Source organism: Prionailurus bengalensis, chromosome A3 (genome assembly GCF_016509475.1).
Source record: "Prionailurus bengalensis isolate Pbe53 chromosome A3, Fcat_Pben_1.1_paternal_pri, whole genome shotgun sequence".
In the NCBI taxonomy this organism is placed as follows: domain Eukaryota; kingdom Metazoa; phylum Chordata; class Mammalia; order Carnivora; family Felidae; genus Prionailurus; species Prionailurus bengalensis.
This window is the reverse complement of record NC_057354.1, coordinates 124,933,401-124,961,081: the sequence shown is the minus strand read 5'-3', so window position 1 is coordinate 124,961,081 and position 27,681 is coordinate 124,933,401. Positions and strand designations below refer to the sequence as shown.

Below are 27,681 nucleotides of genomic sequence, written 5' to 3'. Positions count from 1 at the left end.
AATAAGGATGGAGAAGAGGAGGTCTTACTTTGCAATTGTTACTGAGTTAATATTAGAGTTACTGAAAGGAATCACGGAGGCAGGCTTAAAAGAAGTGTGAGACAAATAGAAGAACCCAGAGCCGTCTTAGTACTATCTTTCATAAACTTTCAGTCCAGTTCCCTTTTAGCCCTGCCTCCATGTCCTTCCATGCGTCTACAACTTCAGCTTCACGGCTCCAGGTAAGCAGCTTCCCCGAAGCAAGTACATAGCTGGGGTAAAAAAAGAAAATAATGAGAACACTCCCATTCTATTATCATTTGTACTTCAGAGACTATAATATTAACATGTTCTCTTTAGCCACTGGGCTAGACAAGATGATGAAATCAGACCTTAGAATCTCAGAGATAACAGAATGAATGCAATCAATACAGAAATTCTCAAAGTAACATACAGAAGCATTCAGCCACATGTAACACATACAAGAAACCCTCAATCACATATATTTTCCGATACATTAAATACGATTCCTAAATGATCTGAAAATTTAACTAAATTACAATTAAGTGAAAACTGAAACTCACATTTCATTAATAAGTAATCTATATAGTTAAAGGAATAATTACTCATATACTAAGAGTGAAAAAAACGGATACTTAAGAGAGAAAGTGAGTCATCAGGAGAGAACAGAATAGGAAATGGCGCACTATCTACTGATATTCAAATGTAGCTTTAAATTTCACTTTAAAAACATAAGTGCTTTTCTTGGTTTAAGAAAATTATTGTCCTTGCATTATTCTTAAAGTTGTAATTTTGTATCTAGTTTCATGAAAATCTACTTTACAACAAAAATCTATTTTTTTGGCTCCTTCTAAAAGTTGTACTGTGGTAATGGGAATAAAATTTTATCATTTTCTTTGCATTAGGCTTTCATAGGTGTATTTTAGTATACACTTGCTATCAGGTTATAGATACCAATAGTTCATAATACTATAAATTGGCTAAACACAATGAAACAGTGGAAAATTTTAGCTGCAAACTTCTCATATTAACTAAATGACCTTCTTATTCAGCAGCAACAGCACACAGAGGTTTTGTCTTAACATGACAACTCTAACCAACTGATTTTACTTCTTGAAGCATGCTTCAAGAATTCTGGACTATGTTGAGAAAATGCTATAGTTTATGCCATATACAGAGTAAGAAAAAATGGATGTACGGAGAATTCCAGTACATGTTCGCGATCGCGGTCTCACAAAAAATACAGATTTCAACTATTGGCCCCTGAGTTCTAAATAACTTATTGCAAGGTAGGCAAGACTTTAAAGATAGTTCTGATTTTTTCACTCTTCAATATGAGTGATTACATTTAACATTTCAAACCTATGCAAATTTCTACAATTAACTAACTGTATACCTGGCATGCCGGTAGCAAGACCCTGACCAAAAGCCAAAGTTGGATTTGCTGCTGCAAGTGATTCTGCCTGCTGCCCTTGCTGGCCCTGATTGGGAGTAAGAGGGCGCTGACCTGCTCCAGCTCGGAGAACCTACAAAGGACAAATGATTTCCTTAAAAATGAAATTATAAAATAACAGATAAATAAATTTATCCCAGAGTAAATTGCCTTTGGATATTCTTCGAACATATTTATATGCAACAAAACGATGATTTGGCATGAAAAAATACAAAATACTTAAAATCAAAAACACAATCACTGGCTCATGACAACTAGAACAATCTATTAAGTAACATCTAGAGATTCTTGAAGGCCTTAACGAAAAGTTATTTTTAGTATTTGTGCTCTTTTTCTTACCAAAGAAATTTATTTGGGGGGGGGGGGGAGGGGATGGCAAAATTTTATATCATATTAATTTCACAAAGATAGATGAACAATTCAGGACAAGCAGTATTCACTGTAAATAAGCCTCACATATAGGTGTATTCGTCAAGTAGTATATTTTCATGTTTGCCCAAAGAAGATATAGATTGAAAAATAATTTATTAAATGGTGCCGTGGTCTAATCTACAAGGACTGAGCCACAGGACAGCTTCAACAGAACACCAATACAGTAATAAACCACATAAAGGAAATTTAGAATAAAATTTAACTGCCAAGTAACACTACACTTGTCATTAAGTTGCTTCTTTGGTATAAATATGAAGAATTTGACAATCAGAAGTCAGAAATCACCAATAGTGTTTCTACATTTATCAAAACAGTTTATCAAAACATGAAAGCAGCAGAAATTTCAAAAACCCAAAACCAACCAAAACCATTGTAATAAACATTTTCTTTTTGAAGAAGTTAAATTTAACCAGTAGTGAAAATATTTCCTCTTTTCAATTTTCTCCAGCTTGCTTAAAAATATAAAGTACTCTGTAATCATTTTCTAGTCAGAAATGTATTAAGTTAATATTTAAAATAGTAACTTAAATACCCAGAAGAAAATGAAGTGGCAATTACTTTGATAGGAACATGAGCACACCTGAAAAGGTGATGAAAAGAAAATTAAAATCTGCTAGAGATTTCAACAGTTTCTATAACAAAAATGTAGAAATGGAATACACCTAAATCTAAATTCATGTGATACCAATTAGAAAAAAAAAAAACCACCATGTAATCAATACTTGTATACAGGTACTACATTACATGCTGAGGAGATGAAAAGACACACATCTTGAAAACAAGGAACTCATTGAAATTTCAAGGACTCTTCAGGTATGATTTAATGAAGGCAGGCCTATACCTGTTGCTGTCCAGGCTGAGCTTGTGATGCTGCTTGCTGATTTGCTGTGTTGTTTGCCGCAGCTGCAGCTTGTTGCTGAAATAAATTGGCTGGATACACCCCCCATGGAACACCATAATACTGAGGTGGAACCACTGCTGGACCTAAACCCCACACCCCACCCCGCCCCCCCAAAAAAAAAGTTACTTACATTTTATAGATAAATCAGTTACCATTAGATCATAAAAAGGAACACTGTATATGAGTTAAAGCAAATGTCCTTATAATCCCCAACCCACATACACCTACTATATCCTTTCTTTTTTTTCCTGATTCTAGTAGGAAAAAGTCTCGTTCAGGTTACGATTACTTCAAGAGAAACAGGAGTGACAGCAGTGGCCTCAATGGAGATGGTAAAGCTAAAGTCAAAAGGACCAATGAACTAACAGGATACTTAACCATCTATGCAACAGTTACTGAATGCCAGTTTATGGGTTTGATACTGGCAAACACAGATAATATACTCAGGGAACATTAGACTTCATAAAACTGTAAGATTTACTATGTTCAATTCAAATTCTCTTAAAAGGCTATTTTCTGAATATTGAAAAAAATTACCAAAATATTACAAAACACTTTTATCTTTTTATTTGCAATCTACAACATAAAACTTTGGAACATTCTTGTACCAAGCTTGCGACAACTGTATTTGAATTGTAAACCTTGAATTTAAAAATATTTTTTAGTTAAAGTTTTTATTAAAAATATTCTTCATATTTGAAACAATTAGTCACAATTCTCACAAAGCAACTGAAAATTGCATGAAAACAAATGAAACATCACTGCTTATGTGGTTAGGAAAATGGAACTAGTGAGTAAAGACAAGAAAGAACCAGGTAATATAAAGGCACAGAGGGACATAGACATGTGAAAGCAAACTAGGAAAAACAGAATGAACTGTTCTTGCTCTAGTCTATGTTATTCAAGGTAACATCTGCTTCTATGGGAGTAAACAGCATTATGCACAATAATTTCCACGTTAAGTTGATGAGCAAGATGTCATGATTATTAATTGATAAAATAAAGATGGCCTAAAATTCCACGGATACAATTTTAATATATCTAGTATTTTAAAAAGTTAAACTCTTGGATTCACTTTGTTTTGGAGGAAAATAAAGCCCAGTACAATTGACTGAATCACTAAAGTGAAAAGCATTAAAAAACTTAAAGGTAAAGTATTATTTCTGAAAATAGTTTAAGCACCATCTACAATGAAAACTGTTAACAGGATTTATGAAGAATACATTATCAAAACGAGTCAAATATCTATCTAGAACCTCTTTGCCCAAAACAATAGCCAGAAGCCACCTTCACTACTGAAGAATTAAAAAGTTAGACAGCCCGAACTGAGATGTGGTCTTAAGTATGATATACACAGGATTTTGAAGACTTTGCATGAAAAAAAAAGTAAAATATCTATTAGTAATTTAAAAAATATTAATTATATTAAAATAATATTTGGTTGTGTTGGGATAAATCAAACATTTAAATTAATATCATCTGTTTTTGCTTTTATAATGTAGATACTAGAAAATTTTAATTACATTATCTGGCTCACATTATATTTCTATTGGACACCACTGGTCTTAGAAAGCCTGAATCCAAAATGCCTAGAATGCTTAATCTGAAAACTAACCATTTCTTAAGGTTTCCTTAAAGTCCATAGATTGTATGATATACCAGAATTTTACATACTAACATCCAGTTAAATGGCACCAAGAAAGCTCATCCCCTCCTTATGGAATTACGTGCAGATCTATACTAATACTAAAATCTACTGAATGTGACAGGTTGGTTTCAGTCTCCTAAATAAGCTATCAAACTAGAATTTGAAATTAACATTTATTTTTTCACTTCTTAAAACAGTCTTGAGTATAAAAAACAAGTCCCCTAACTCCCAGGAAAAGACTGACTGTTCTACAGTCAGGATAATAACTGCCAGAAGTGGAGTTTAAAATTGTCAAATTCAGGGGCGCCTGGGTGGCGCAGTCGGTTAAGCATCCGACTTCAGCCAGGTCACGATCTTGCGGTCCGGGAGTTCGAGCCCCGCGTTGGGCTCTGGGCTGATGGCTCACAGACTGGAGCCTGTTTCCGATTCTGTGTCTCCCTCTCTCTCTGCCCCTCCCCCGTTCATGCTCTGTCTCTCTCTGTCCCAAAAATAAATAAACGTTGGGAAAATAAATAAATAAATAAAATAAAATTGTCAAATTCATCAGTGACAATTCATATCATTGAACAAAGTTTAAAACTCATGATAGTCTAGAGTTATGAAAGTCAGTCAGTTGGCAGGCTCACTCCAGTGAACACACATTTATGGCTGACATGACCCTGTTCCTGCCTCTGTAACCAACATTAACCCATGCCTAAGACTAATTCATTTGTCTCTATAACCAACTCAACCTAAAACAACCTCTTCTTCAAAACCCTACACAGAAGATGAGCAAATTGTTTGCTTGGCTCAATAGGATGGTGCCTGACCAGCACACAACTCTCCTTACTACTTAAATAAGCAAGAAATACAGCTTTGGGTTTAAAAACATTTTTCCCCAGTATTATTGCAATATTACTGATACATAACATTTGTATAGTTTTGGTTTTCATTTTAGACTTTGAGTGGCAGTTTCTGGTTTTGACAGTTAAGTGCTTTCCAACTCCATGCCACCTTTTTGCCCCTCAGTCGGCTTGCATATTTTAACATTGCTAAATAAACTTTACTTTTTAGATACTCATTCTCTCAAGACTGCTGAAGCTCCTTACCTCATACTCTCCCTGACCTGGGTATCTATGGTACCTACCCCAGTTTACTGCATTAGAAGTAACTTTACTTTTGCACTGTCTCTGTGGGTGATGGAATTGGTCAGAAAAAAGATCTGTGGTTGGCAATGTAAGATTTCTGAAACTACAAAATTGAATTGGAAACCAACTATGTACAAAAGGAAAAAGTTCTCAAGCTTCGGCTTTTTCCTACAGCATTAAAACTGGACAAATAGTAAACTAACTCTCTGGAAACATCACTTGATTCTAGAGAAGTGTTTCAGATTTTCTTAGGAACTTCAAATTGCCCACCAAATAGACAAAAATACAACTTGTAAGAAAATTAAAACTAAATCCATAATAAGCAACGAGGATGAACAATAAGTTACCTGCTAATGTTGCTGCTGCAGCCAACCCTGCTGCAGTATATGGATCAGTCCCTGGAGGAGCAGCACTAATAATATACGGATTTGGCACAAATGCAGCTGGAGCAAGGCCTGCTGAGAATACACCAGCTGTATTTTAAAAAGGGGAGAAATAAGGAATGAAGATGTAAAGTATAATTTTCTTCATTAGGTAAAATAATTTCTACACTGAATTTGGAGTGGGGAAGCAGAGTGCATATAGTGGTTCAAACTCTGATTAACTGAGTGACTTTGGGCATGTGACATCACCCGACTCTAAGATTCTTCATTTAGGAAATAGGTGTATCACCACTTATCTTAGAGGATTTTTGTGAGAGTTAAAACATGATACCAAATATGAAAGGACTGTGTAGAACTAGCAAAACAGGCACACAATAAATGTTTAGAGTTAGAACTACTATTGTTCAACGGTAGTTTTTCTTTTGTTTTTCTAATGCTTATTACTTATTTTTGAGAAACAGAGCACAGGCAGGGGAGGGGCAGAGAGAGGAGGAGACACAGAATCAGAAGCAGGCTCCAGGCTCAAGCTGTCAGCACAGAGCCTGAAGCCAGGCTCAAACTGATCAACTGCGAGATCATGGCCTGAGACAAAGTCAGATGCCCAACTGACCCACCCAGGCGCCCCAGTATTTTTTAATTTAATCTTTATTAAGCTATACTGTGAGCTAAGAATTCAATAGTGAGGAAGGCATGATCTGCCCTCACAAATCAATCCATCTAATGAGAAAAACAAATTGACAATTAGAATACAGTATAGTAGGAGCTACAGGCACAGAGAGAAGGGGTACCTAGTGAGCTTCAGAAAGTGTGGGTAGGATGATGTGGGGTTGTAGGGCAGGGCAAGACAAGACAAAATTGGAGTTACAATCAGAATGAAGACCTGTGAAGACCTTCCTGGGTCATGTTAAGAAGTTTGGACTTTACCCAGAAAGCAACAGAATAACAATGAAGAGCTTTAGGCAGAACTGTGACTTTAAGGCCACTTCTGCATCTAATGACTGCTAACGTGAATTCGGTAAAAGGCAGGGAAGAAGATTTTTTAAATATTCGTTTGCAGTACTTATTAAAGAAAACTGCTGGTATCAAGAAAGTACTGTGTATACAAGTCACTGTAAGGTATGGACTTGCTTGAGTTGTCTCTTCTGGAAAACAAGTGGAAAGTGAGGAAATAATGAGAAAGGAGGTGTTTTAAAAGTTACAAGAGCTCAGAAAAATTCAATTTACAAGATGATTAATAGGGCGCCTGGCTGGTTATGTCAGTAGAGCACATGATTTCTTGATTTCGGGGTTGAAAGTTCAAGCCCCCCATGGGTGTAGAGGTTACTTAAAAATATTTAAAAATAAATGAAAACATGATTAAGGGGGAGAATAGGAGAATAAAAGCATGTGGGTATAAATGACTTAAAAGAAAGGATTCAAAAGGAACACTTACTCTAAACCTTAAAATCAAGGTTCAGAAACTCCATTTAAACTATATGATAGCAGTTTTTAAATGTTTTGAATGTGACCCATAATATGAAATATATTTCATATCAACCTAGTGACCATATATACATACACATGCCACAAACAAAAATATATAAAAAAAATTATCTTTATAAAGTTCCATGTAACTTAGTATTTTCTACTAAATTTATTAATTTCTATAATCTATTTAATTTCTAAAACTAGTGGCCATACCCCACAACACTGATTTCATGTACAGGCACAACCATTTGAAAAATGAGTTTTTAAAACTTTTATTTGAGAAAGAAAAGAGAATACACACATGCACACGCACAAGTGGGAGAGGGGCAGAGAGAGGATCTTAAGCAGGCTCCACACTCAGCATGGACCCCAACATGGGGCTTGATACTAGGATCATGAACCGATCCAAAATCAACAGTCAGACACCCTACAAACTAAGCTCCCCAGGAGCTCCCAAAACTCTGCTTTTAATAAAGGAAGACTAAAAGAGGGTTCAGGGGCAGCTGAGTGGCCCATTAGACTAAGCATCTGACTCTTGATTTCAGTTCAGGCTATGATCTCACGGTTCGTAGGATGGAGCTCTGTCTTGGGCTCTGTGCTGAAAGCGGGGAGTCGGCTTGGGATTCTCTCTCTTCTCCCTACCTCTGTGCCCCTCCCCTGCTTAGGCTCGCTCTCAAAATAAATACACTGAAAAAAAAAAAAAAAAGAGAGAGAGTTGAATAATATCCTTGCACTATTTAAAAAATCATTTGCTCAGAGTTGCATTCTTAACTAAGTCCTAGGGGAAAGGTTTCAAGATTTCCCTGTTTCCTCTATCATAAATTGTCTTTGTCACAAAGAAAATGATGCATGTTGTGGTATTCATGTCCTACTCATACCCCTACAAAATCTCAAAGCCAGGATATAATTTTTTTATATTCCATATTTTATGATTTAAATAGCTTGCTTTTAAGATCTCCAATACTAGTGGAGTTTACAAAACGGAAAGTCAAAGTCCTCATGTAATCTTTACTGACTGTTGGCTTATATTCTACTGAATTATTCAATTTTAGAGAGGATTTTAATATAGTTTTCTCCATATTTGTTATAAAACAAATATGAAATATAAAGCAGATATGAAGTAAAGTTTCAGGTATGTGGGGGAAAAAGGAATTAGTTTAGCCTAATGGATACATACTGAAACTTATTGAAAAAATGTTTTTCATGTGTTTTTATTAAGTTCATGATTAATTTAGAAATATTTGCAACTTACTAGACAGCAAACAATACACTGTGTTTACATATATATGTATATTTATGTTTGCACGTGTATACAAATGTGTGTGTATATTTATGTTTATACATACACATAGGTATATACATCATTTTCAATTTTGAAATGAACACACACACAGTCACACATTTTATATACTGTAGGCCATAATGGCACTTTAATATGTATTTTTCACTTTCCAATTAACCATAGGTCCTTTTCTATGTCAACAGGTAACCTATCAAGTCATTCTTTCTAATATACAGAAGGAACATACATGATTTAACCAGTCTATTAAGGATATATAGTCAGATGGTCCACAATCTTTTGTTATAATAATCTTATTATTCTATTAGTACTCAAGGTCTCTGCATTATCATCCTATCTTTATAAAAATTCAGTTAAGGTTCAAGCACCATGTCAGGCTCTAGGCTGGCAGATTAGAGCCTGGAGCCTGCTTTGAATTCTGTCTCCCTCTCTCACTGCCCCACCCCCACTCTCTCTCTCTCTCTCTCTCTCTCTCTCTCTGTGTCTGTGTGTGTGTGTGTGTGTGTGTGTGTGTCTCAAAAGTAAATAAACATTTAAAAATTCACCTAAATGAGGGGCGCCTGGGTGGCTCAGTCGGTTGACTGTCTGACTTCCTTCAGGTCTTGATCTCACAGTTCATGAGTTCGAGCCCTGCATCAGCCTCTGTGCTGACAGCTCACAGGCTGGAGCCTGCTTCAGATTCTGGGTCTCCCTCTCTCTCTACCCCTTCCCTGCTCAAGCACGTTCTCTCTCCCTCTCTCTCTCTCAAAAATAAATAAAGATTAAAAAAAAATTTTTTTTAATTCACTTAAATGGGAAAATATACATCAATTCTTGGCCAGTATGTCCATATTACTCCCCAGGAAAGTTGTGCCAATTTACATTCCCATCAGGAATATATGAATATGCCATTCACACTCCTGTCAAATTTGGACATTACCCAACCATTTAAATTTTTTAAGTTTATTTATTTTGAGGGGGTGGTGGGCAAGCACAAGTGGGAGAGGGGCAGGGGCATGAGAGAATCCCAAGCAGACTTCCCACTGTCACCCCGGAGCCCAACATGGGGCTTAAACTCATGAACCATGAGATCATAACCTCAGGTGAAATCAGGAGTTGGATACTTAACAGACTGAACTGCCCAGGTGCCCCTACTAAACTGTTAAAGAGTTGTCAATCTGACAGGTAGAATAAAGCATTAAAAATATTTTGTTTTAATCTATGGTTCTCTGTCTATCAAAGAGGCAAAATGTCTTGCAAAACTTTTTCTCATTTAAAATTTTGATACATTAGGAATAGGACCCAATTATCTCAGAGCTATTTTCCAAATACATGCTTTTATCGTTAATTTGAAATCCCAATTAAGGTTAGAACCCACTCCACCGCTGCACCACCTGGGTGGCTCAGTCAGTTGGGTGGCTGACTTCGGCTCAGGTCATGATCTCACAGTCTGTGGGTTTGAGCCCCTCGATGGGCTCTGTGCTGGCAGCTCGGAGCCTGGAGCCTGCTTCCGATTCTGTGTCTCCCTGTCTCTCTCTTCCCCTCCCCTGTTTGCTCTCTGTCTCTCAAATAATAAACATTAAAAAAAAATTTTTTTTAAATGTGGCTACAAAAGAATTTAAAACTCTATGTGGCACATATTATATTTCTGTTGTAAAGTGCTGTTCTAAAGTAGGCTATCAGACACCCAAGAAATTACTAGTCAAACTTGGATAAAAAGAATGATGGTCAACAATAAATCCATTTAACTGTGGAACAAAGGTTAAAAGGTAGGATTCGTGTATCTGGGTGGCTCAGTGCATTAAGCATCTGGCTCTTGTTGTCAGCTCACGTCATGATTCATGATCTGGCTTGCGAGTTTGAGCCCTGTGTCAGGCTCTGTGCTGTGTTGAGCCTGCTTGGGATTCTCTCCCCCACCCCCACCCTCTCTCTCTGCCCCTCCCTTGCTCATGTGCCTTCTCTTTCTCAAAATAAATATTTTTAAAAGATGGGATCAATTTTGGTAAATTATGCTTAGAAATATTTCCATTTTATTCAGGTTTTCAAATTTAATTGCATAGTCTTCCAGATGGCTTCACAAAGAAATTCTGCCTTATGGTCTCTTAAAAGACCATGTAAGTCCAATGTTATTTGAAATACTCCAGGGTACTAAAAAGGGAGATATTTCTAAATTCTTTTTATGACAAATCTGACCAAAAAAATGAAAAAACAAACATACATACAAACGTAAACACTAATTTCATATACACATTATTGATGCAAACACCCTAAATAAAACACTAGCCAATTGAAAGAGCTCATTAAGAGAATTATAGATACATTTTTATTCCATGAACACAAGAATGATTCAATTATTAGAAAATATTCATAGAAGTTAGCATTTACAAATCAAGAGCTTTCAGATACCAATTAAAAGATATATAAAAGCCATTTACAATGATAGTAAAAGATAAAATATCTAAGAATATACTTAAGAAATATGCAAACTTATATGATAAAAACTTTAAAGCACTCATAAACAACACATAAGCAGATGTCAACAAAAATAAAAATACACCATGTCCTGATTAGAATACTTAATATCATAAAGATGTCAATTTTCCCAAAGTTAATTTAAAATTTTAACCCAATATTCTGGTAGTAAATAAATGAAGTCTAAAGTTTATATAAAAAAGCTTATAAGAAGAGAAAACTTCAAAAAGGAAGAGCAATAATGGGTATACTATTAGCCTGTCATATATTAAACCATACCATAAAGAAATAAATAAAAGCGTTACACCAGTCCATTAGTAGACAGGAATCACTATGTTTCTAACAATGAGAAGGAAGGATTAAGTATAGGAATAAAGAAAGTTGGAGGCAAAGAATGCATGCTGCTATTAGAAGTCACCTAGAAATGTGTGGTCATCTTGGATAAAAACCAAAAATAAAATTTGGGACCTAGGTGTCCTTCTTGGATTGACAAAGAACAATACAAATGTAAGGGAAGAGAAACAACTTAATAAATATCTCCCCCTTCCACTGATTATGATGTTGAGAATATTCACAACTTTTCCAACCAAGAAATAAATCAAGGTTAGCTAAAACCAGGCATAAACGTGGTTATATAAATCTACACATGTGATACAATGATGTAATACTATACATATACATTTACCAATATCATATTCCGGATTGTGGTAGTGTACTATGATTATGTAAGATGTAACCATTTAGGGAAAGCTGTGTGGGGAACCTCTCTGTACTCTCTTTGCAACTCCATGTAAATTTAGAATTACTTCAAATTGAAAAGTTAAAAATAAAAAACCCCAACATGGACAACATGTACCAATGCTTTGACTCTAGCAATAACAAAGGTATAATAATAATTCATGTTAAAGGCTAAAGGTCAAAGTCCAAATAACTTAATGAAGTGAAGAAGAAAATATTTTAAGGAATTTTCTTGGAATTGATTCCCAAACCATTTTTTTTAAATAAGCATTTTTACTTGACAAAAAGACACAAATAACTACATTTGAATTTCCAAGTGTTTGACTCTCTTAACTTTACACTGACCTTATGTGCTGACAGCTTTCATCATATTATACATTTTTATTTAACTATACAAAAATCAGAAACAGTTCTTCCCTAGTTAATCTTTACTCCTGCCATGTAATCTATTACTCTTTTAAGAAGACGTTTTAAAACAAGAACCCCATACAATTATAGAAAAATAAAACATTCTAATAAACACTAACACAAGAGTTGCTAACAGTCTAATCAAAATGGTAACTTATAAAGACTCACCTATATGTGGCTGCTGAGCTGCAGCTAATGCATATTGCTGCTGTTGAGCTGCAGTTAACTGCTGAACTGTTAGTGCATTAGTCCTCTGAAAGAGCTATTAGGGAAAATATTTAAAACAAAGATTAGTCTCAAAGCATTTAATTTCTATTTAGAAAGCTGAGAATAGATTATTTTAAACACATATTTCAATCACTTTCTCAACTACAAAAACATTTTATTTATAAAACATTAAGTATTTAAGAACACTATTATTCATGTCCATGCCTCACAGCACCAGAGGCTACACCGGTACATAGTTCAGAGAAGCTTCACTGAAGGGGCATGCTTTACCTGCTGCTGGGGATTGTAGTCAAAAAGGCCTACAGTAGCTCCTGAAGAGTCCATGGGTACCTGATTACCAGGATAGTCAAACTGCAAGGAATCCAGACCAACTTGTTCCATGGCATCCAGATTCTGGGTTTCAGGATTTGAAAACTCTTCAACAAGTGGTTTATTAGCTGTAGGATTGGGAAGAGGCCCCAATCCTTCTGAGGGATTAGTATTGGGGCCCAGGCGCTCAACTACTTCAGTTGGAGAGGCTTGACGACTTCCAGGAGTACGACTACATAAAGAAAACAGAAAGGCATTATGAGTAATAGTAGTAAGTCAAATCTGAATGGAAAGTAGGAAAATCATGAAAAACAAATGGTGGCAAAATACAGAAGGCAAATCAGGCACCCCAGGTCACTCATTATTCCACTTTATTACAACCCGCCCCCCCCCCCCCAGTTTAATGTATTAAGAACTGACACAGTTTCATTTTTTCATATTACTAATGATCATTTTCTCCACGGTGAATAGCATAAAGATATAACTCAATTTTACAGATAAGAAATTGCCCAATATCACAATTTAGGCTCAGACTCCCTGAAACTTTTGTCTCAAATCACAGACAAAATGAGTAAGTACGAATAGCAGCCTATCAAGTGACAAACACGGGAAGTCTCAAAACCAAAATCCACCTACCATATTCCTGTCTTGCCCAAGAGTACAGAATTTTCCCGTAAAATCTTGCTTGCTATTTGGGGGAGGGCGGGGAGAGGGGACTGGACAGAAAGGATGGCCTTCATGACTTCAGAGTGTAAAATGTGGGATATAACAAAAAAGGACATGAACCAAGACAAAGGCTGACTCCGGACTCCGACTTTAAATATGATTTTGAGCAAATCACTTCATCTTCCAGGCCTCAATTCCTTAAGTGAGGAGACCAAAGACATAATCTTCTTGTACTTATTTTTCCAAATGAGGACAAAAAAGGAATTATGAAAAGCCTCTATGACCGCTCTCAAAAACCCATCTTTATCACACTAAATTGCTTCAGTTTAAGTCATCAGAAAGAAATGGAAACGTGTAACATATTTACCAAAAACTAAATGTGCCCTTCAATGAAAAGTAAACTTCCACATACAAAAAAGCAACTTCCTCTACTAACTAGCGTCTTTATTTTCCCAAAAAATGTATTAAGATTAAATATTAAGGATCGACTCTTTTATCAACATCTTTCATGGTCTAAACTTTATTTCTATATATAATCTATTCTCATTTACCAATGTCTTTTCTTCTACAGAATTATTTTGTGCAAGATCCTTTCCCATACAAGAAGTAAGTTTGTTCTTAGGAAGCTTGAGTTCATAGTATATTCAACCATAAGTACATTAAATAAATGGTAATAACTATTTTACCTGGCTTTCATTGCCAGTTGTTAACATCTATGTAACTCTGCCCCCAACTTGAGGAGCTTCACATTGAGATAAATTTGCTAACATATACAGAGCATTTTACAAGTAATTACTTATAAGAATTTGTTTCCAGATACTTAGGTGAACTTGCATTTTATTTAAAATTCAATCACTATCCTCGCAACATTTAGAAGAAATTTCTAACTCCTTTAACCATACATAATTTTTCATGTGAATATTCCACAAAGATTTGCTTTTCTTTCAGAATATATGGGAAGAAAAAAATAAAACTGAAAGGGTCTTCTTTAAAATCAGCTAGAAAGGGGCGCTTTGGGTGGCTCAGTCAGTTAAGCGTCCGACTTCGGCTGGGTCACGATCCCACGGTTTGTGGGTTCAAGCCCTGCATCGGTCTCTCTGCCGATAGCTCGGAGCCTGGAGCCTGCTTCGGATTCTGCACCTCCCTCTCTCTCTGCCCCGCCCCTCTCACTCTGTCTCTCTCAAAAATGAATAAACAAAAAAAATTTTTTCTTCTTTAAAGAATATTTTTTAAAAAATCAGCTGGAAAAAAAATAATAAAGCCTGGTATAGTTCTCTCCCTCCTTTCAGTTCTACACTCTAGTGGTTATATACTGATGATGTATCAATTAATGTACATATTAACGATGTGTGAGCATAGTGACTGTATGGCCACAGCCATATGTCTGACACATTTTTATACTATCAAATACAATACTGTATCTAAAATATTTTGTAAGCAATTTTAAATACATACCCCAACCTTAATGGAATAAAATTATAATTTTAATAAATGTACAAGTCCGTATTAATATGGAGAAGCACAGCCTTTCATACACACAACTCTAATATAGTGATAGATAGAGGATATAATAGAAAAGGGAATTACGCTATCAAGTGGTGCTATTTTCTTGCTATAGTTAATGGTGTATTAACACTTCAATTATAAATGCATACTCTGAAGGGCTCATAATCAACTCAGTTTTAAATATACACCCTTGCTAAATCGCAGATTAGGTAATTGCAGAAAAGCACAATCAGGATAAGGCTCTAAAACAAACTGAAAAGCATGAAATGTATTTCTCGTCAAAGAGGTTTACTGGTTTTGGATGCTTTTTTGCACTTAGAACAGATACAAATGGCACTGTTTTTAGGAAACATTGTTACTCTGCTTTTGACAATTAAAGGCAATAATAAATGTAAATGCATACCACCCACATATATGATTACACTCAGTTAAGGGAGATTCTGTGGCTCACAAGACCTCAAAGAAAACAGTTCATTTTCAGCATCTCATTAGTGAAATATAAAGTTATAGGAATTCAGTATGAAGAAACAACTCTCTAATATCTAGGTAAAGGTACACTGGCTAATTTGAGACAGGCTAGAAGAAAATATTTAATTGCCATCAAGAAACAACTAAGTTACAACTTAAAGACTTCTAAGCTTAAAACTAACTTTTTGAGATCTCTAATATGTTCCCTACTTCCTAATTTCAGAAATATTAAGTATTAGCACAAATTCGTATTTATGAACAAGAAAGGTCACAGCTCCTAAGCTAATTATGTTTTCTCATTTCCAAGATTAAGAGTTAAGTGGGGGGTGGGGGATACAATACAGGGATAGAAGAAAGAGAAAACTCCACAAAAAAGGTGCTCAAGAGCAACCCCAAGAGGAGTTTGCCAAGAAAAATCACAGATTAAACCTAAAATTCACTAAATCTTAGCAGGCAGGAAAAAGTTAAAATTTAGACTACCATATTAGCAGAAAGGTAACAGCAATGCCTAACATTACTCCTTTAATGGAAGGCATGGTTTTAGAGACTATTCTATTGAATTTTTTTTTTTAAAAATGGTTCATAATCAATATTCCTTATAAAAAAATTAAATCTTTTTCTGGATTAACGCAAGGCACAAAGGGAAATAAAGTAAACCAAAATTGGAAAAGTGTCTAAATCAACCACATCAGCTAACATAATCATCCCTAAAGAGATATGCTTTTCTTCTTGAGAAAGTTAAAGTCTTACTTAAAATCTTTGCAATCGGCATCCATTCCATTTGGCAAACCTCTGCCATTTATTTTAGAATCATCATCATCTCCTTGTTTAAGATCTCTGTTTTGGTCCTCCTCAAATGGAGAAGCCTTGCCTTTTTGATCTCCTTTCTCAGGTCCATCTGTTTCAGCATCTCTAGTGCCCTGAAGAAAAAGAATCTGTTTGATTCTGAATATGTAATAAAACACAAAATAAGGCACCATAAGGTGACCTAAAACTACACTATAGTGCACATAAACAATAAAAGCATTGAACCTTATTTTACTTTCATAATCAACTAATTTATCAAAGGCCAAAAAACTGAGCACAAAGCAGTGATTTATAACAGAAGAGCTAAGGCAACCTTAACTATAGCGGGGCTGGAAGAGCAGTAACACCACAGAAGAGATAATATTTTACTTAATGCATAATTTTGTTCGGTTACATTCACATCAAGCACTACCATAAGTAAGCAATTTTAATCTTGCAAATTATGTTTTTTAATTCATATAATTTGATTTTTGTAACATGGCTAAGATTATATTCCCAGTGGTTCTACTATTTCATGTATTTCAAGAAGTAGCCAAAAAAAGAAAACAAGAGCTCCAATAAGTTATAAAATTTCCTTTAGCTCTTGGGAAAAAACAGAAAAATAAACTGACTTAAAGATAACCAAAAAACCACTGAGTAATTATTAAATATTTCTTTATTCAAAATACTTACAAAAGTTCCCTTCCTAAATCGAGAATCCAATTTATCAGCAGGAGAAGAACTTAATACATATTCTACCATGCTCACACCAAGGCCTCCACTTTCTGATCGCGGAGACAGTATTGCATTTACTTCACTGTTTCCATGAAAACCCTGTCCAGATCTTCTCTGTACCATAATAGGCTGGGACATTGAATGGTCTGTTTGGAAGAAAGAACACAATTACACGTTTGTACTTTTAAGCTAACCAAAATGTATTTACATTAATATATTGAAGTACAAAAACTCAGCATACCATTTGCAACTATGTGGATGGAACTGGAGGGTTATTATGCTAAGTGAAGTTAGTCAAAGACAAAAATCATATGACTTCACTCATATGAGGACTTTAACAGACAAAACAGATGAACATAAGGGAAGGGAAACAAAAATAATTTAAAAACAGGGAGGGGGACAAAGCATGAGAGACTCATAAATATGGAGAACAGAGGGTTACTGGAAGGGGTGTGGGAGGCGGGATGGGCTAAATGTATAAGGGGCATTAAGGAATCTATTCCTGAAATCATTGTTGCACTGTATGTTAACTAATTTGGATGTAAATTTAAAAAATAAAATTAAATTAAAAAATAACCCAGGAAAAATAAATAAAAGGTTATTGGCTCTATCTTAAAAAACAAAACAAGGGGTGCCTGGGTGGCTCGGTCGGTTAAACGTCCGACTTCGGCTCAGGTCACGATCTCACAGTCCGTGAGTTCGAGCCCCGCGTCGGGCTCTGTGCTGAGAGGTCGGAGCCTGGAGCCTGTTTCAGATTCTGTGTCTCCCTCTCTCTCTGCCCCTCCCCTGTACATGCTCTGCCTCTCTCTGTCTCAAAAATAAACGTTAAAACAGAATTAAAAAACAAAACAAAACCCCTCAGCATATTATTTTTATAATCTTTACAAAAAGCTCTTCAGGGGTGCCTAGGTGCCTCAGGTCATGATCTCTAGTTTTTGAGTTCGAGCCCCTTGAGTTCGAGCCCCTCTGAGCTGTGCTGACAGCTCAGAGCCTGGGGCCTGCTTCAGATTCTATGTCTCCCTCTCATGGTCTCTCTCTCCCCCTCCTCACTCCCACTCCCACTCCCACTCTGTCTCGCTCCCCTAAAATTAAACAAACATTAAAAAAAAATTTTTTTAAAGGCTCTTCATATTCACTGGCCTAGGCACATTTCTTGGGAATACAGATAGAAAGAGCCATTCGGTAAAAAATAAAAATAAAAACAAAATAAGTAAAAGCTGATGTGAAGCCAGTCAAACCAGAAAGGTCAAGGGAGACAAACATTGACCTGAAGGCTCAGCTACCTGTAAGCATCTCACTAAAATGGTAAAGCTCTCTTTGTGATTCACACTAATTCAAAACAAAAACCTTTAAAAGTAAAACCTAGAAGAATAAAAATAACTCCTAAATTGGCAGAGGCACTCCTCAAGCTCAGTTATATACTGGACAGATTTCAGAACACAAGGCTGTACCACTATAAACACAAACAAATAAGTTTGAAAAAATCAGTTCAGGGGCCCCTGGGTGGCTCAGTTGGTCTCTCGGTTTCAGCTCAGGTCATGATCTCATGGTTTCGTGGGTTTGAGCCCTGTATCCAACCCTGCCCTGACAGTGCAGAGTCTCCTTGGGATTCTCTCTCTTCCTCTCTAACCCTCTCCTGCTCACGCTGTCTCTGTCTCTCTCAAATAAATAAAACTTAAAAAAAAGAAAAAAATCAGTTAGTATCACAGAATTTTCTCTTGGTGTAAAACCTGTCACCTGAAGATTAGTTTTAAAAATCCGTTCTAGAGGGGCGCCTGGGTGGCTCAGTCGGCTAAGTGTCCGACTTCAGCTCAGGTCATGATCTTGCGGTCTGTGAGTTCGAGCCCTGCGATGGGCTCTGTGCTGACCGCTCAGAGCCTGGAGCCTGTTTCAGATTCTGTGTCTCCCTCTCTCTCTGACCCTCCCCCGCTCATGCTCTGTCTCTCTCTGTCTCAAAAATAAATAAACGTTAAAAAATTTTTAAAAATATATAAAATAAAAAAATAAAATAAAAATCCCTTCTAGTTTAAAACCTTCCCATTTATTTTTAACAAAAAAATATTCACCTGATATGAGTGCCCTTTCTACATTGTTTTTAGGACAAAAAGGAAAAGCAGTATTTAAGATTAGAGAACAAATAGGGTACAACTATAATTAAACATTTGAGGCAACTTTTTAGATCTGCCAAAAAAAATTGTAGAAGGAACCAGTGAGCTGCCTCTGGTTCATTTGTGATCATATACAATATTCAGTATTAGGTCTAGTCCTTAAAGGGCTGAACTGTAATGGAGGAACTCAGTTATCACTTCATTAACTGTAGGTTTGATTGCTACTTTTGTTAAAGCATATAAAAACACTACCATTACAGTATCTTTATCCACAAGAGATTAGTCATTATATTTTTTTCATTCAATCAAACTAGTGAATGAACCCATTCATTCACTAGTTCTAATGTTGATTTACGGCCTCTTGCATATTAGGCATTGTGCTTAGAACAAACATGGCAGTACCTGCCCTCAAAGCGATTATAGGTTTAATAGAAGGTAATCATAATAGAGTAAAAGAGCAGCAGTAAAAATAATCAAGGATACTATGCAAAAATAAAGAAAGGGCATCAATCCTTCTCAATCTTAGAGTGAATCCCAGAAGAAGTGGTATGAAGAGTAAAGAGTTAAAGTGAGCAAAAAATAGGGAAACATGAAGGTGGAAAAGAGTTTCAGTTAGAGAAACCAAGCATATGGTAAAGTCTCCTACAGTCATGGAAAGAATCTTTAGATTGACAATTCCTTTAGGACATTATTCCTACAATTCCTTTATTCATATTTGTACATACTTGGCATTCAATAAATGTTTTTTTCTTTATTTTTTTTTCAATGTTTGTTTATTTTTGAGAGACAGAAACAGAACGTGAGCGAGGGGAGGGGCAGAGAGAGAGGGAGACACAGAATCTGAAGCAGGCTCCAGGCTCTGAGCTGTCAGCACAGAGCCAGAAGCAGACTCAAACTCAGGAACCATGAGATCATGACCTGAGCTGAAGTTGGATGCTTAACCGGCTGAGACACCTGAGCGCCCCCCCCAATAAATGTTCTATAAACAAAATAATTTCTAAATTTTTCATTCATTTCTAATTTTCACATGTCTCCAGGTAAAGACTAATATTCATCTTCAGAATTTTATCCATACAGCGTAAAGAAAAATTCCAAGAGGAAATGATATAAGAAATTCAAAATATAAATCTGACACTAAAAGAAATATATAAATTTGTGGCTTAAATGTTTTACTTCTGGTACAAGCTATCCTCCAAATATAACATACCAAAAATATTTCCCAACCATCCATCTTGAAAATAATCTTTCATTACCATGTTGTGCTCAAAATGTTTTCCTTTGGAATGCTTTAAAAAAATATTTGGTTCTGGTAACTAAAGTAATTAACCACTCAACCTTTAAAACAAAAATCAAAACATATCTACCATTCAACTTTTCAAGCACATGTAATTTTAGCAAGGAAAGTGTCTTTTGTGGGAAAAATGTGCCCCAGTCTAAATAATGGAATACTTTAAATTATGAGACCCATGTAATATGGGTTAATTCAAATCCAGAAAAAAAAAAAAATCCTTTGAGGGCAATATCTTATTTACCTTCATATTCTCCAAACCTGGCATATTATATTACATACCGACGAACTTCAAAGAAAATTCCCAGTATTTTAAGAAAATTTCACTAGGGGCGCCTGGGTGGCGCAGTCGGTTAAGCGTCCGACTTCAGCCAGGTCACGATCTCGCGGTCCGGGAGTTCGAGCCCCGCGTCAGGCTCTGGGCTGATGGCTCAGAGCCTGGAGCCTGTTTCCGATTCTGTGTCTCCCTCTCTCTCTGCCCCTCCCCCGTTCATGCTCTGTCTCTCTCTGTCCCAAAAATAAATAAATGTTGAAAAAAAAAAATTTAAAAAAAAAAAAAAAAAAAAAAAAAAAAAAAAAAAGAAAATTTCACTATAAATTAATAGCTAAAGTTTTCAAACTTTCTCAATTTTTACTATAAGAGTATTTATTAATCACTAAAATTATCTAGTACTACCTAACTTTTCAGCAATTATTTTAGTTGAATAAACAAATTTAAATTAAACATTAAATTAAATTTAAAAAACTTATATTAAAAATTAAGACTTTTTTTTTTCAACATAATACTTAATTTTTTTTTTAATTTACATCCAAATTAGTTAGCATACAGTGCAACAATGATTTCAAGGGTAGATTCCTTAATGCCCCTTACCCATTTAGCCCATCCTCCATCCTACACCCCCTCCAGTAACCCTGTTTGTTCTCCATATTTATGAGTCTCTTCTGTTTTGTCCCCCTCCCTGTTTTTATATTATTTTTGTTTCCTTTCCCTTGGGTTCATCTGTTTTGCTTTTAAAGTCCTCATATGAGTGAAGTCATATGATTTTTGTCTTTCTCAGACTAATTTCACTTAGCATAATACCCTCCAGTTCCATCCATGTAGCTGCAAATGGCAAGATTTCATTCTTTTTTTTTTTTTTTTTCAACGTTTATTTATTTTGGGGACAGAGAGAGACAGAGCATGAACGGGGGAAGGGCAGAGAGAGAGGGAGACACAGAATCGGAAACAGGCCCCAGGCTCTGAGCCATCAGCCCAGAGCCCGACGCAGGGCTAGAACTCACGGACCGCAAGATCGTGACCTGGCTGAAGTCGGACGCTTAACCGACTGCGCCACCCAGGCGCCCCAAGATTTCATTCTTTTTGATTGCCGAGTAATACTCCACTGTGTGTGTGTGTGTGTGTGTATATATATATAATATACATACTATATATGTATGTATATTATATATATATACATATATATATATATATATATATAAAATACACACACACACACACACCACATCGTCTTTATCCATTCATCCATCAATGGACATTTGGGCCCTTCCATACTTTGGCTATTGTTGATAGTGCTGCTATAACACTGGGGTGCATGTGTCCCTTCGAAACAGCTAGCCTGTATCCCTTGGATAAATACCTAGTAGTGCAATTGCTAGGGTAGTTCTATTTTTAATTTTTTGAGGAACCTCCATACTGTTTTCCAGAGTGGCTGCACCAGCTTGCATTCCCAATATAAAAGACTTTAAACCTTTTAATGTATTTTAATGATTTGTAGAATAAAGAAACACCTGGTAATTTACACTCAAAATTTAAGGTTAATTTGATAATTATCCAGAAATTTGTTCAGAAATTTGTTTTGATCTTAATTTGGTAATTTTGTGTAGCTTTCACAAGCTGCAATGAATTGTTATAAAAAGAGAAACTTATTTGTAAAATACATGTTGACAGTTGCATGTGTATATATCTCAAATTTTACTAATGAGAAACATTTGAAAATATAATTAGTACTACTTTAAGAATAAGGCCATGCTCTTTAATTTACCTATCAATACAGTTACTTCCGTGAACTGTACTCCTTCATACCAGTTCCTTCTCCCTTAACAGTTTCTTGGTTTCTAAGTCTCTCTCCATTACTTGTGGATATCAAAAACATTCAAAGTCTGCTTCCTTTCTGTGGATTTACCTCACTCAGGGAGTTTACTTCCTTTCTGGGTATGGCAAATGTCTAATAAAGCTAAACTGAGCTGCAATTAGATAAATCAGTCGCTGTCCTCTAATACAATTTAAGATTGAAAATCCCTATTGTTAATGTGCCCTCTTTTAATGGAAACTCAGAATTTTATAATCAGAGTTAACTTCATTTTTTTTAAAGATTTTATCTTTAAGCAATCTCTATACCCAACAAACTCACAACCCTGAGATCATGAGTTGCACATTCCACAGGCTAAGCCAACCAGGCACCCCAGAGTTAACTTCAAATAAAACTTTGTAACATACTTCACTGTGACAAACACTTCTAACTGTTAAGTAGATCATTAGATAAGGGCTAATAAAAAATGCGCATTAACAAAAAATGTGCATTATAATGACTTATAAAATCTTCAACAAAGACTTCACAAATTTGCTCCAAATACTGTCTGGGGGTTAACAGGGTTTTGAAAATTTCAAGTAAATTCATAATTCTTACACATACACCAATAACTTACGAGAAGTTCCCCATGCAGTCTCTCTCCATTCATCATCCCCAAGAAATATGCCTTTTTGTCCATCTTTTGTTGAATCATCAGGTTCCCAAAACTTTTTGGTAGGCAAAAGCTATTTGGGAGGGAAAAAATGATTAATTTAAGTATCATTCTGATTACAAATTTATTCTAATTCTACATGGGTGAAAGCAAACTTACCACTGGTATGTACAAGTTAGTTTTCAATGCTAAGGAAAATTCAGGGTGAACTATTTTCTAATTTGTATTGTTAATGATAAAATAACTCCTCCCTTATGTTTGGGTACTGGCTCTAATAATTCTAGACCTGAACACTAATCAAAATCCACTTTGGACTTTTCTATACTTTTTTAAAAGGTTTTACCATCATGTGATTTTCTTTATAAATTTTTTCAAAAAACTTACTAAATTTCTTATTCAATATAGATAATACAATAAAAACATTTATACAAAAAAGGAAAACTTTTCCTTTACTTCCAAATACTGCCCTTGGATCACCTCTTATCCCACAGCTTCCATGGCAGAAAATATATTTTCACTTTTACTTGACTTATGCAATGGAAGTATGTGACATATATAGCACATAAAAACTGTGTTGACACAATGATTCACATATTATTCAATATGTACATTTTGGCTAATTCCTAATGATACTTTATTACTCATCCAAGCCTCTCCTCTCTACTTTCCCTGACACTCAGAGAAGATGGACTGGGGAGATGTTTGAAAAGTACAGACTGTTTTGTTTTTCTGAGACATGTATGTGGCATTTTAAGTTAAGTACTCCTAAGATCTCCTCCCTCTCAGCCCATAATTAGGTACCCAGTCTTCCAGGGCTCATAATTAAACCTGTATATACTTCTATCACTAAGCTTTTACCTGTGTTTCTCTCCTTAAGGCATAGTAACCTTATTTTTAGAGAGTTTACAAACATACACACTAAATGTAATACAATGAACGTAGTAAAACCTGAATTGAGTCTGAGAAATAAAACGGGCAGTGGGGGGGAGGGTTGAAAGTGTGAGCAGAAGGGGAGGAAGATACAGTAAATCATGAACAAAGGCACAACCTGATAAACTGCACTGTGTGTACAACAAGGTGTGAGATGGATGAACAGATGTGGGAATGTCAAAGCTAATGCTGGTAAAACTTTCTAGGTCAGATTCTCAGAAGCCTTAAAGATAAGCTAAGAAATTGCACATTTCACCAACGTAAAGGGAATTCAGAGAGGTTAAGACATTATGTTTTAGAAAACAACTCAAGTTATAAGCTTTAAGAATAATGGATAGTCTAGACTACAGGCAAGGAAATCGGTTTAGCAAATTCCAACAGGGCCAAGATGGTAGAACTAAAACAGGTGGTACTAACCCAAAGAACTGAAAAAACAAAATGGTTTGAGAGACATTTAGGACAGTCAAAATGAGAATGATTACAAGTGGGGAAGGGATTAATAAAAAGGATACAATTTTTAAATTTGGATAATAAGCTAAATGGTAGCACTATTAACTAAAACAAAAAGCCAGAAGCAGCTTTGAAGGCAGGGGGAAAAGTCCAATTTGGGCATGTTCCCAATCTACAGATTTTTTTGCTAAATTAAATATATTTAATTTTAAAGGAAACCAGCTTCTACTAATTTTAGAAAGAAAAGTTTTTCCATGTTAGGATCACCCTGGGCTGCAAATGATTTTTATTTAAAGCACATTTTAAACAATAATCTGCTCTAACGAAGATCCCAGCAAAATGCAACCTCTGTTCCTTCATAAGCTTTTTTTAAAAATCACTATAAAAGGTTCATGTAAATATTCAAACAAAATGTAAAGCTGATAATACTAAAACACTGCACTTGATATATTTAAATAATTGAACATGTATGCATAATAAAACCCAAGTTAATACTTTAAAATATCATTAAAAATTGGTTTCTGAGAGAATGTTTTATCCATACATCATGAAAAAAAGTTTCAATATCAAAATAATAGTAACAAACTGAGGGTAAACTTTTAGAAACTTAATAGAAACAGTCACAGAAATGGCTGAAACTAACCTAAAGTAACAGAAATAACAATCCCTTTGAGGAAGTCTTTGTGATAAAGTTCCGTGTAGTGCTTTAGTAGAGAAGCTCATAAATTACTGCTTTAAAACACAACTAGAGGGGGTGCCCGGGTGGCTCAGTCGGTTGGGCATCCAACTTCAGGTCAGGTCATGATATCACAGCTCCTAAGTTCGAGCCCCACGTCAGATTCTGTGCCAACACTTGGGAGGCTGGAGCCTGCTTCAGATTTTATGTCTCCCCCTCTCTCTCTGCCCCTCCCCTGCTTGTGCTTTGTCTCTCTCAAATATAAACATTTTAAAAAAATTAAAAACAAAAACTGTATTAAGCACTTATCCAATGTGCCTACTTTTTGTCAAACACTGTGCTATGAATATCTTCATTTTGCAAACATTTATTAAGTTATCATGCACAGGAGTTAGTAAAATTAATACCTCTCCTAACAAAGGCCTATACCAACATTCTACAAACAACGTTCTGTGACAGTTTAGACACTGATTTGAAATACTTTCAGAGAAACTACTAGCTTGTGACCAAGAAAAGTTAAAATGAACTGAATACAGGGAAAGGCAACAATTCAAGATAGACCATTTAGGGGAAAAAAAAAAAATGTAGGCAGTACACTGGCTGGAATAGCAATAAAATTAGAGATTTGCCCCTGGAGACTCTTTTACGGTAGTAGATAGGGGGAAGCATATTATAGAAAACAAGGGTTAAGAGATCTTAAAGATCTGCAAAATATATTATCCAGTACTACTTCATATTAGTTCCCAATTTCACAAAAACTTTAAACCAAGGTCAAGCAACTCAGTATATCTTGTTAACCTACACCTCTGTCTTTCCAACTCAGAAATGACTGGGTGAACATACAAATTCATCCCCCCAACTGTCCACCATTTTACTAGTTCTTTCCTTCAAGAAGCATTTATGGCTTGCCCTCTCCATCTTCAAAAATAGCAGTACGGGGCGCCTGGTGGCTCAGTCGGTTGAGCGTCCAACTTCGGCCCAGGTCACAATCTTGCGGTTTGTCAGTTCAAGCCCCGCGTCAGGCTCTGTGCTTGGAGCCTGGAGCCTTCTTCATAAAAATCACAAAACCAACCAAATTAACATAATCCCAAGAATTAACAGGATGTAAAAGCTTTATGTCTACAATATGGTGTTTTAAATTAAGATGTTCATGTAAGGGGCGCCTGGGTGGCTCAGTCGGTTAAGCGTCCGACTTCGGCTCAGGTCATGATCTCACAGTCCGTGAGTTCGAGCCCCGCGTCGGGCTCTGTGCTGACAGCTCAGACCCTGGAGCCTGTTTCAGATTCTGTGTCTCCCTCTCTCTGACCCTCCCCCATTCAGGCTCTGTCTCCCTCTGTCTCAAAAATAAATAAACGTTAAAAAACAAAAATTAAAAAAAAAAAAAGATGTTCATGTAATATCTAAACTGGGACACTTCTGAGGAAGGGGGTGCTATTAATAATTATGCCATGACACCAGATATGTATCTGGACTATCTGGTCAAATTACGATGTTAAGGTGACTCTCTTCATAATGGAAGTTCACAAAAGACAGGCATAGATGCTAATAACTAAATGTGTATGTAGGAAACAAAAGACAGGGTAATTCCCTTGAACCCCACAATGGTGCTTTTCCAGACTTTAATTTTTTCTATTAATAAAAGATATCAATACTTCTTCATTTTTTCAAATCATACCACTTCCCCCAGATCTTCTCCATTTCTAACACTTTAATCACCAGAACCATTAGATGTCATCACTTCCAATAGGAAGCAGTACTGTAAATAGTCAAGGCGCTCATCAGTTCATGCTATTCAATCACTACTATATACCATCTTGGGCCAGTTAACCATTCTGAGCTTCAATCTTCTCATCTGTAAGGATAATATTAACAATACTTTTATAGTTTCTATGAGGCTAAAATGAAATAGCGTAAGTAAACTGCTTAGAATAGTACCAAGCATATAACAGACATAAATTAGATCTCTTTGCTACAAAAATAGGAACCTTTTAATATTTATTATAAAACATAACAAACTGGCCAGCAACATTTAACTGGCTGATTATTTTAAAGGACTATGATATTACTATTCAATACAAAAGTCTTATCTATAGTTATTTGCCTTCTTTTTCCAATTCATTTTGAGTATCATAGGAGGGACATGAAACAAAGAATAGATGCCTAATACCGTCCCATCCTGCACAAGGAATCAGAACCAAAGTTACACACATGGCTAATAAATGGCAGCAATAGGATTTGGACACATCGTCTGTATAATTCTAAAGCCCATTCTCTTTACACCTACCATGGAAGATGGTTCTTTTCAATCATAGTCTAATTCATCAATATTTCTGAAAATTACCAGCATTAGACCACCACTAGATATAATAAAAAAGCTTAGGGGTGCCTGGGTGGCTCATTGGTTAACTGCCCGAATCCTGATACCAGCTCAGGTCATGATCTCACAGTTCATGGGATCGAGCCCGCATTGGGCTCTGCACT

General features: G+C 35.8%; 1 protein-coding gene across 7 annotated transcripts in view; it reads right to left on the bottom strand.

The window, feature by feature from the left end:
• Window positions 1-27,681, bottom strand: part of PUM2 (pumilio RNA binding family member 2) — a 100,988-nt gene that overhangs the window by 46,376 nt on the left and 26,931 nt on the right. For 5 of the 7 annotated variants that reach the window (XM_043604459.1, XM_043604460.1, XM_043604465.1 and 2 more), the window contains 8 exons: window positions 23,109-23,217; window positions 16,965-17,152; window positions 16,236-16,405; window positions 12,807-13,077; window positions 12,477-12,570; window positions 5,909-6,034; window positions 2,727-2,869; window positions 1,397-1,526 (listed from right to left, as the gene is read on the bottom strand). In XM_043604459.1, the coding sequence (XP_043460394.1) occupies window positions 1,397-1,526; window positions 2,727-2,869; window positions 5,909-6,034; window positions 12,477-12,570; window positions 12,807-13,077; window positions 16,236-16,405; window positions 16,965-17,152; window positions 23,109-23,217 (1,231 nt within the window). The remainder of the gene's footprint in view (window positions 1-1,396; window positions 1,527-2,726; window positions 2,870-5,908; window positions 6,035-12,476; window positions 12,571-12,806; window positions 13,078-16,235; window positions 16,406-16,964; window positions 17,153-23,108; window positions 23,218-27,681) is intronic. The other 2 variants (XM_043604463.1, XM_043604462.1) reach the window with 1 other exon arrangement.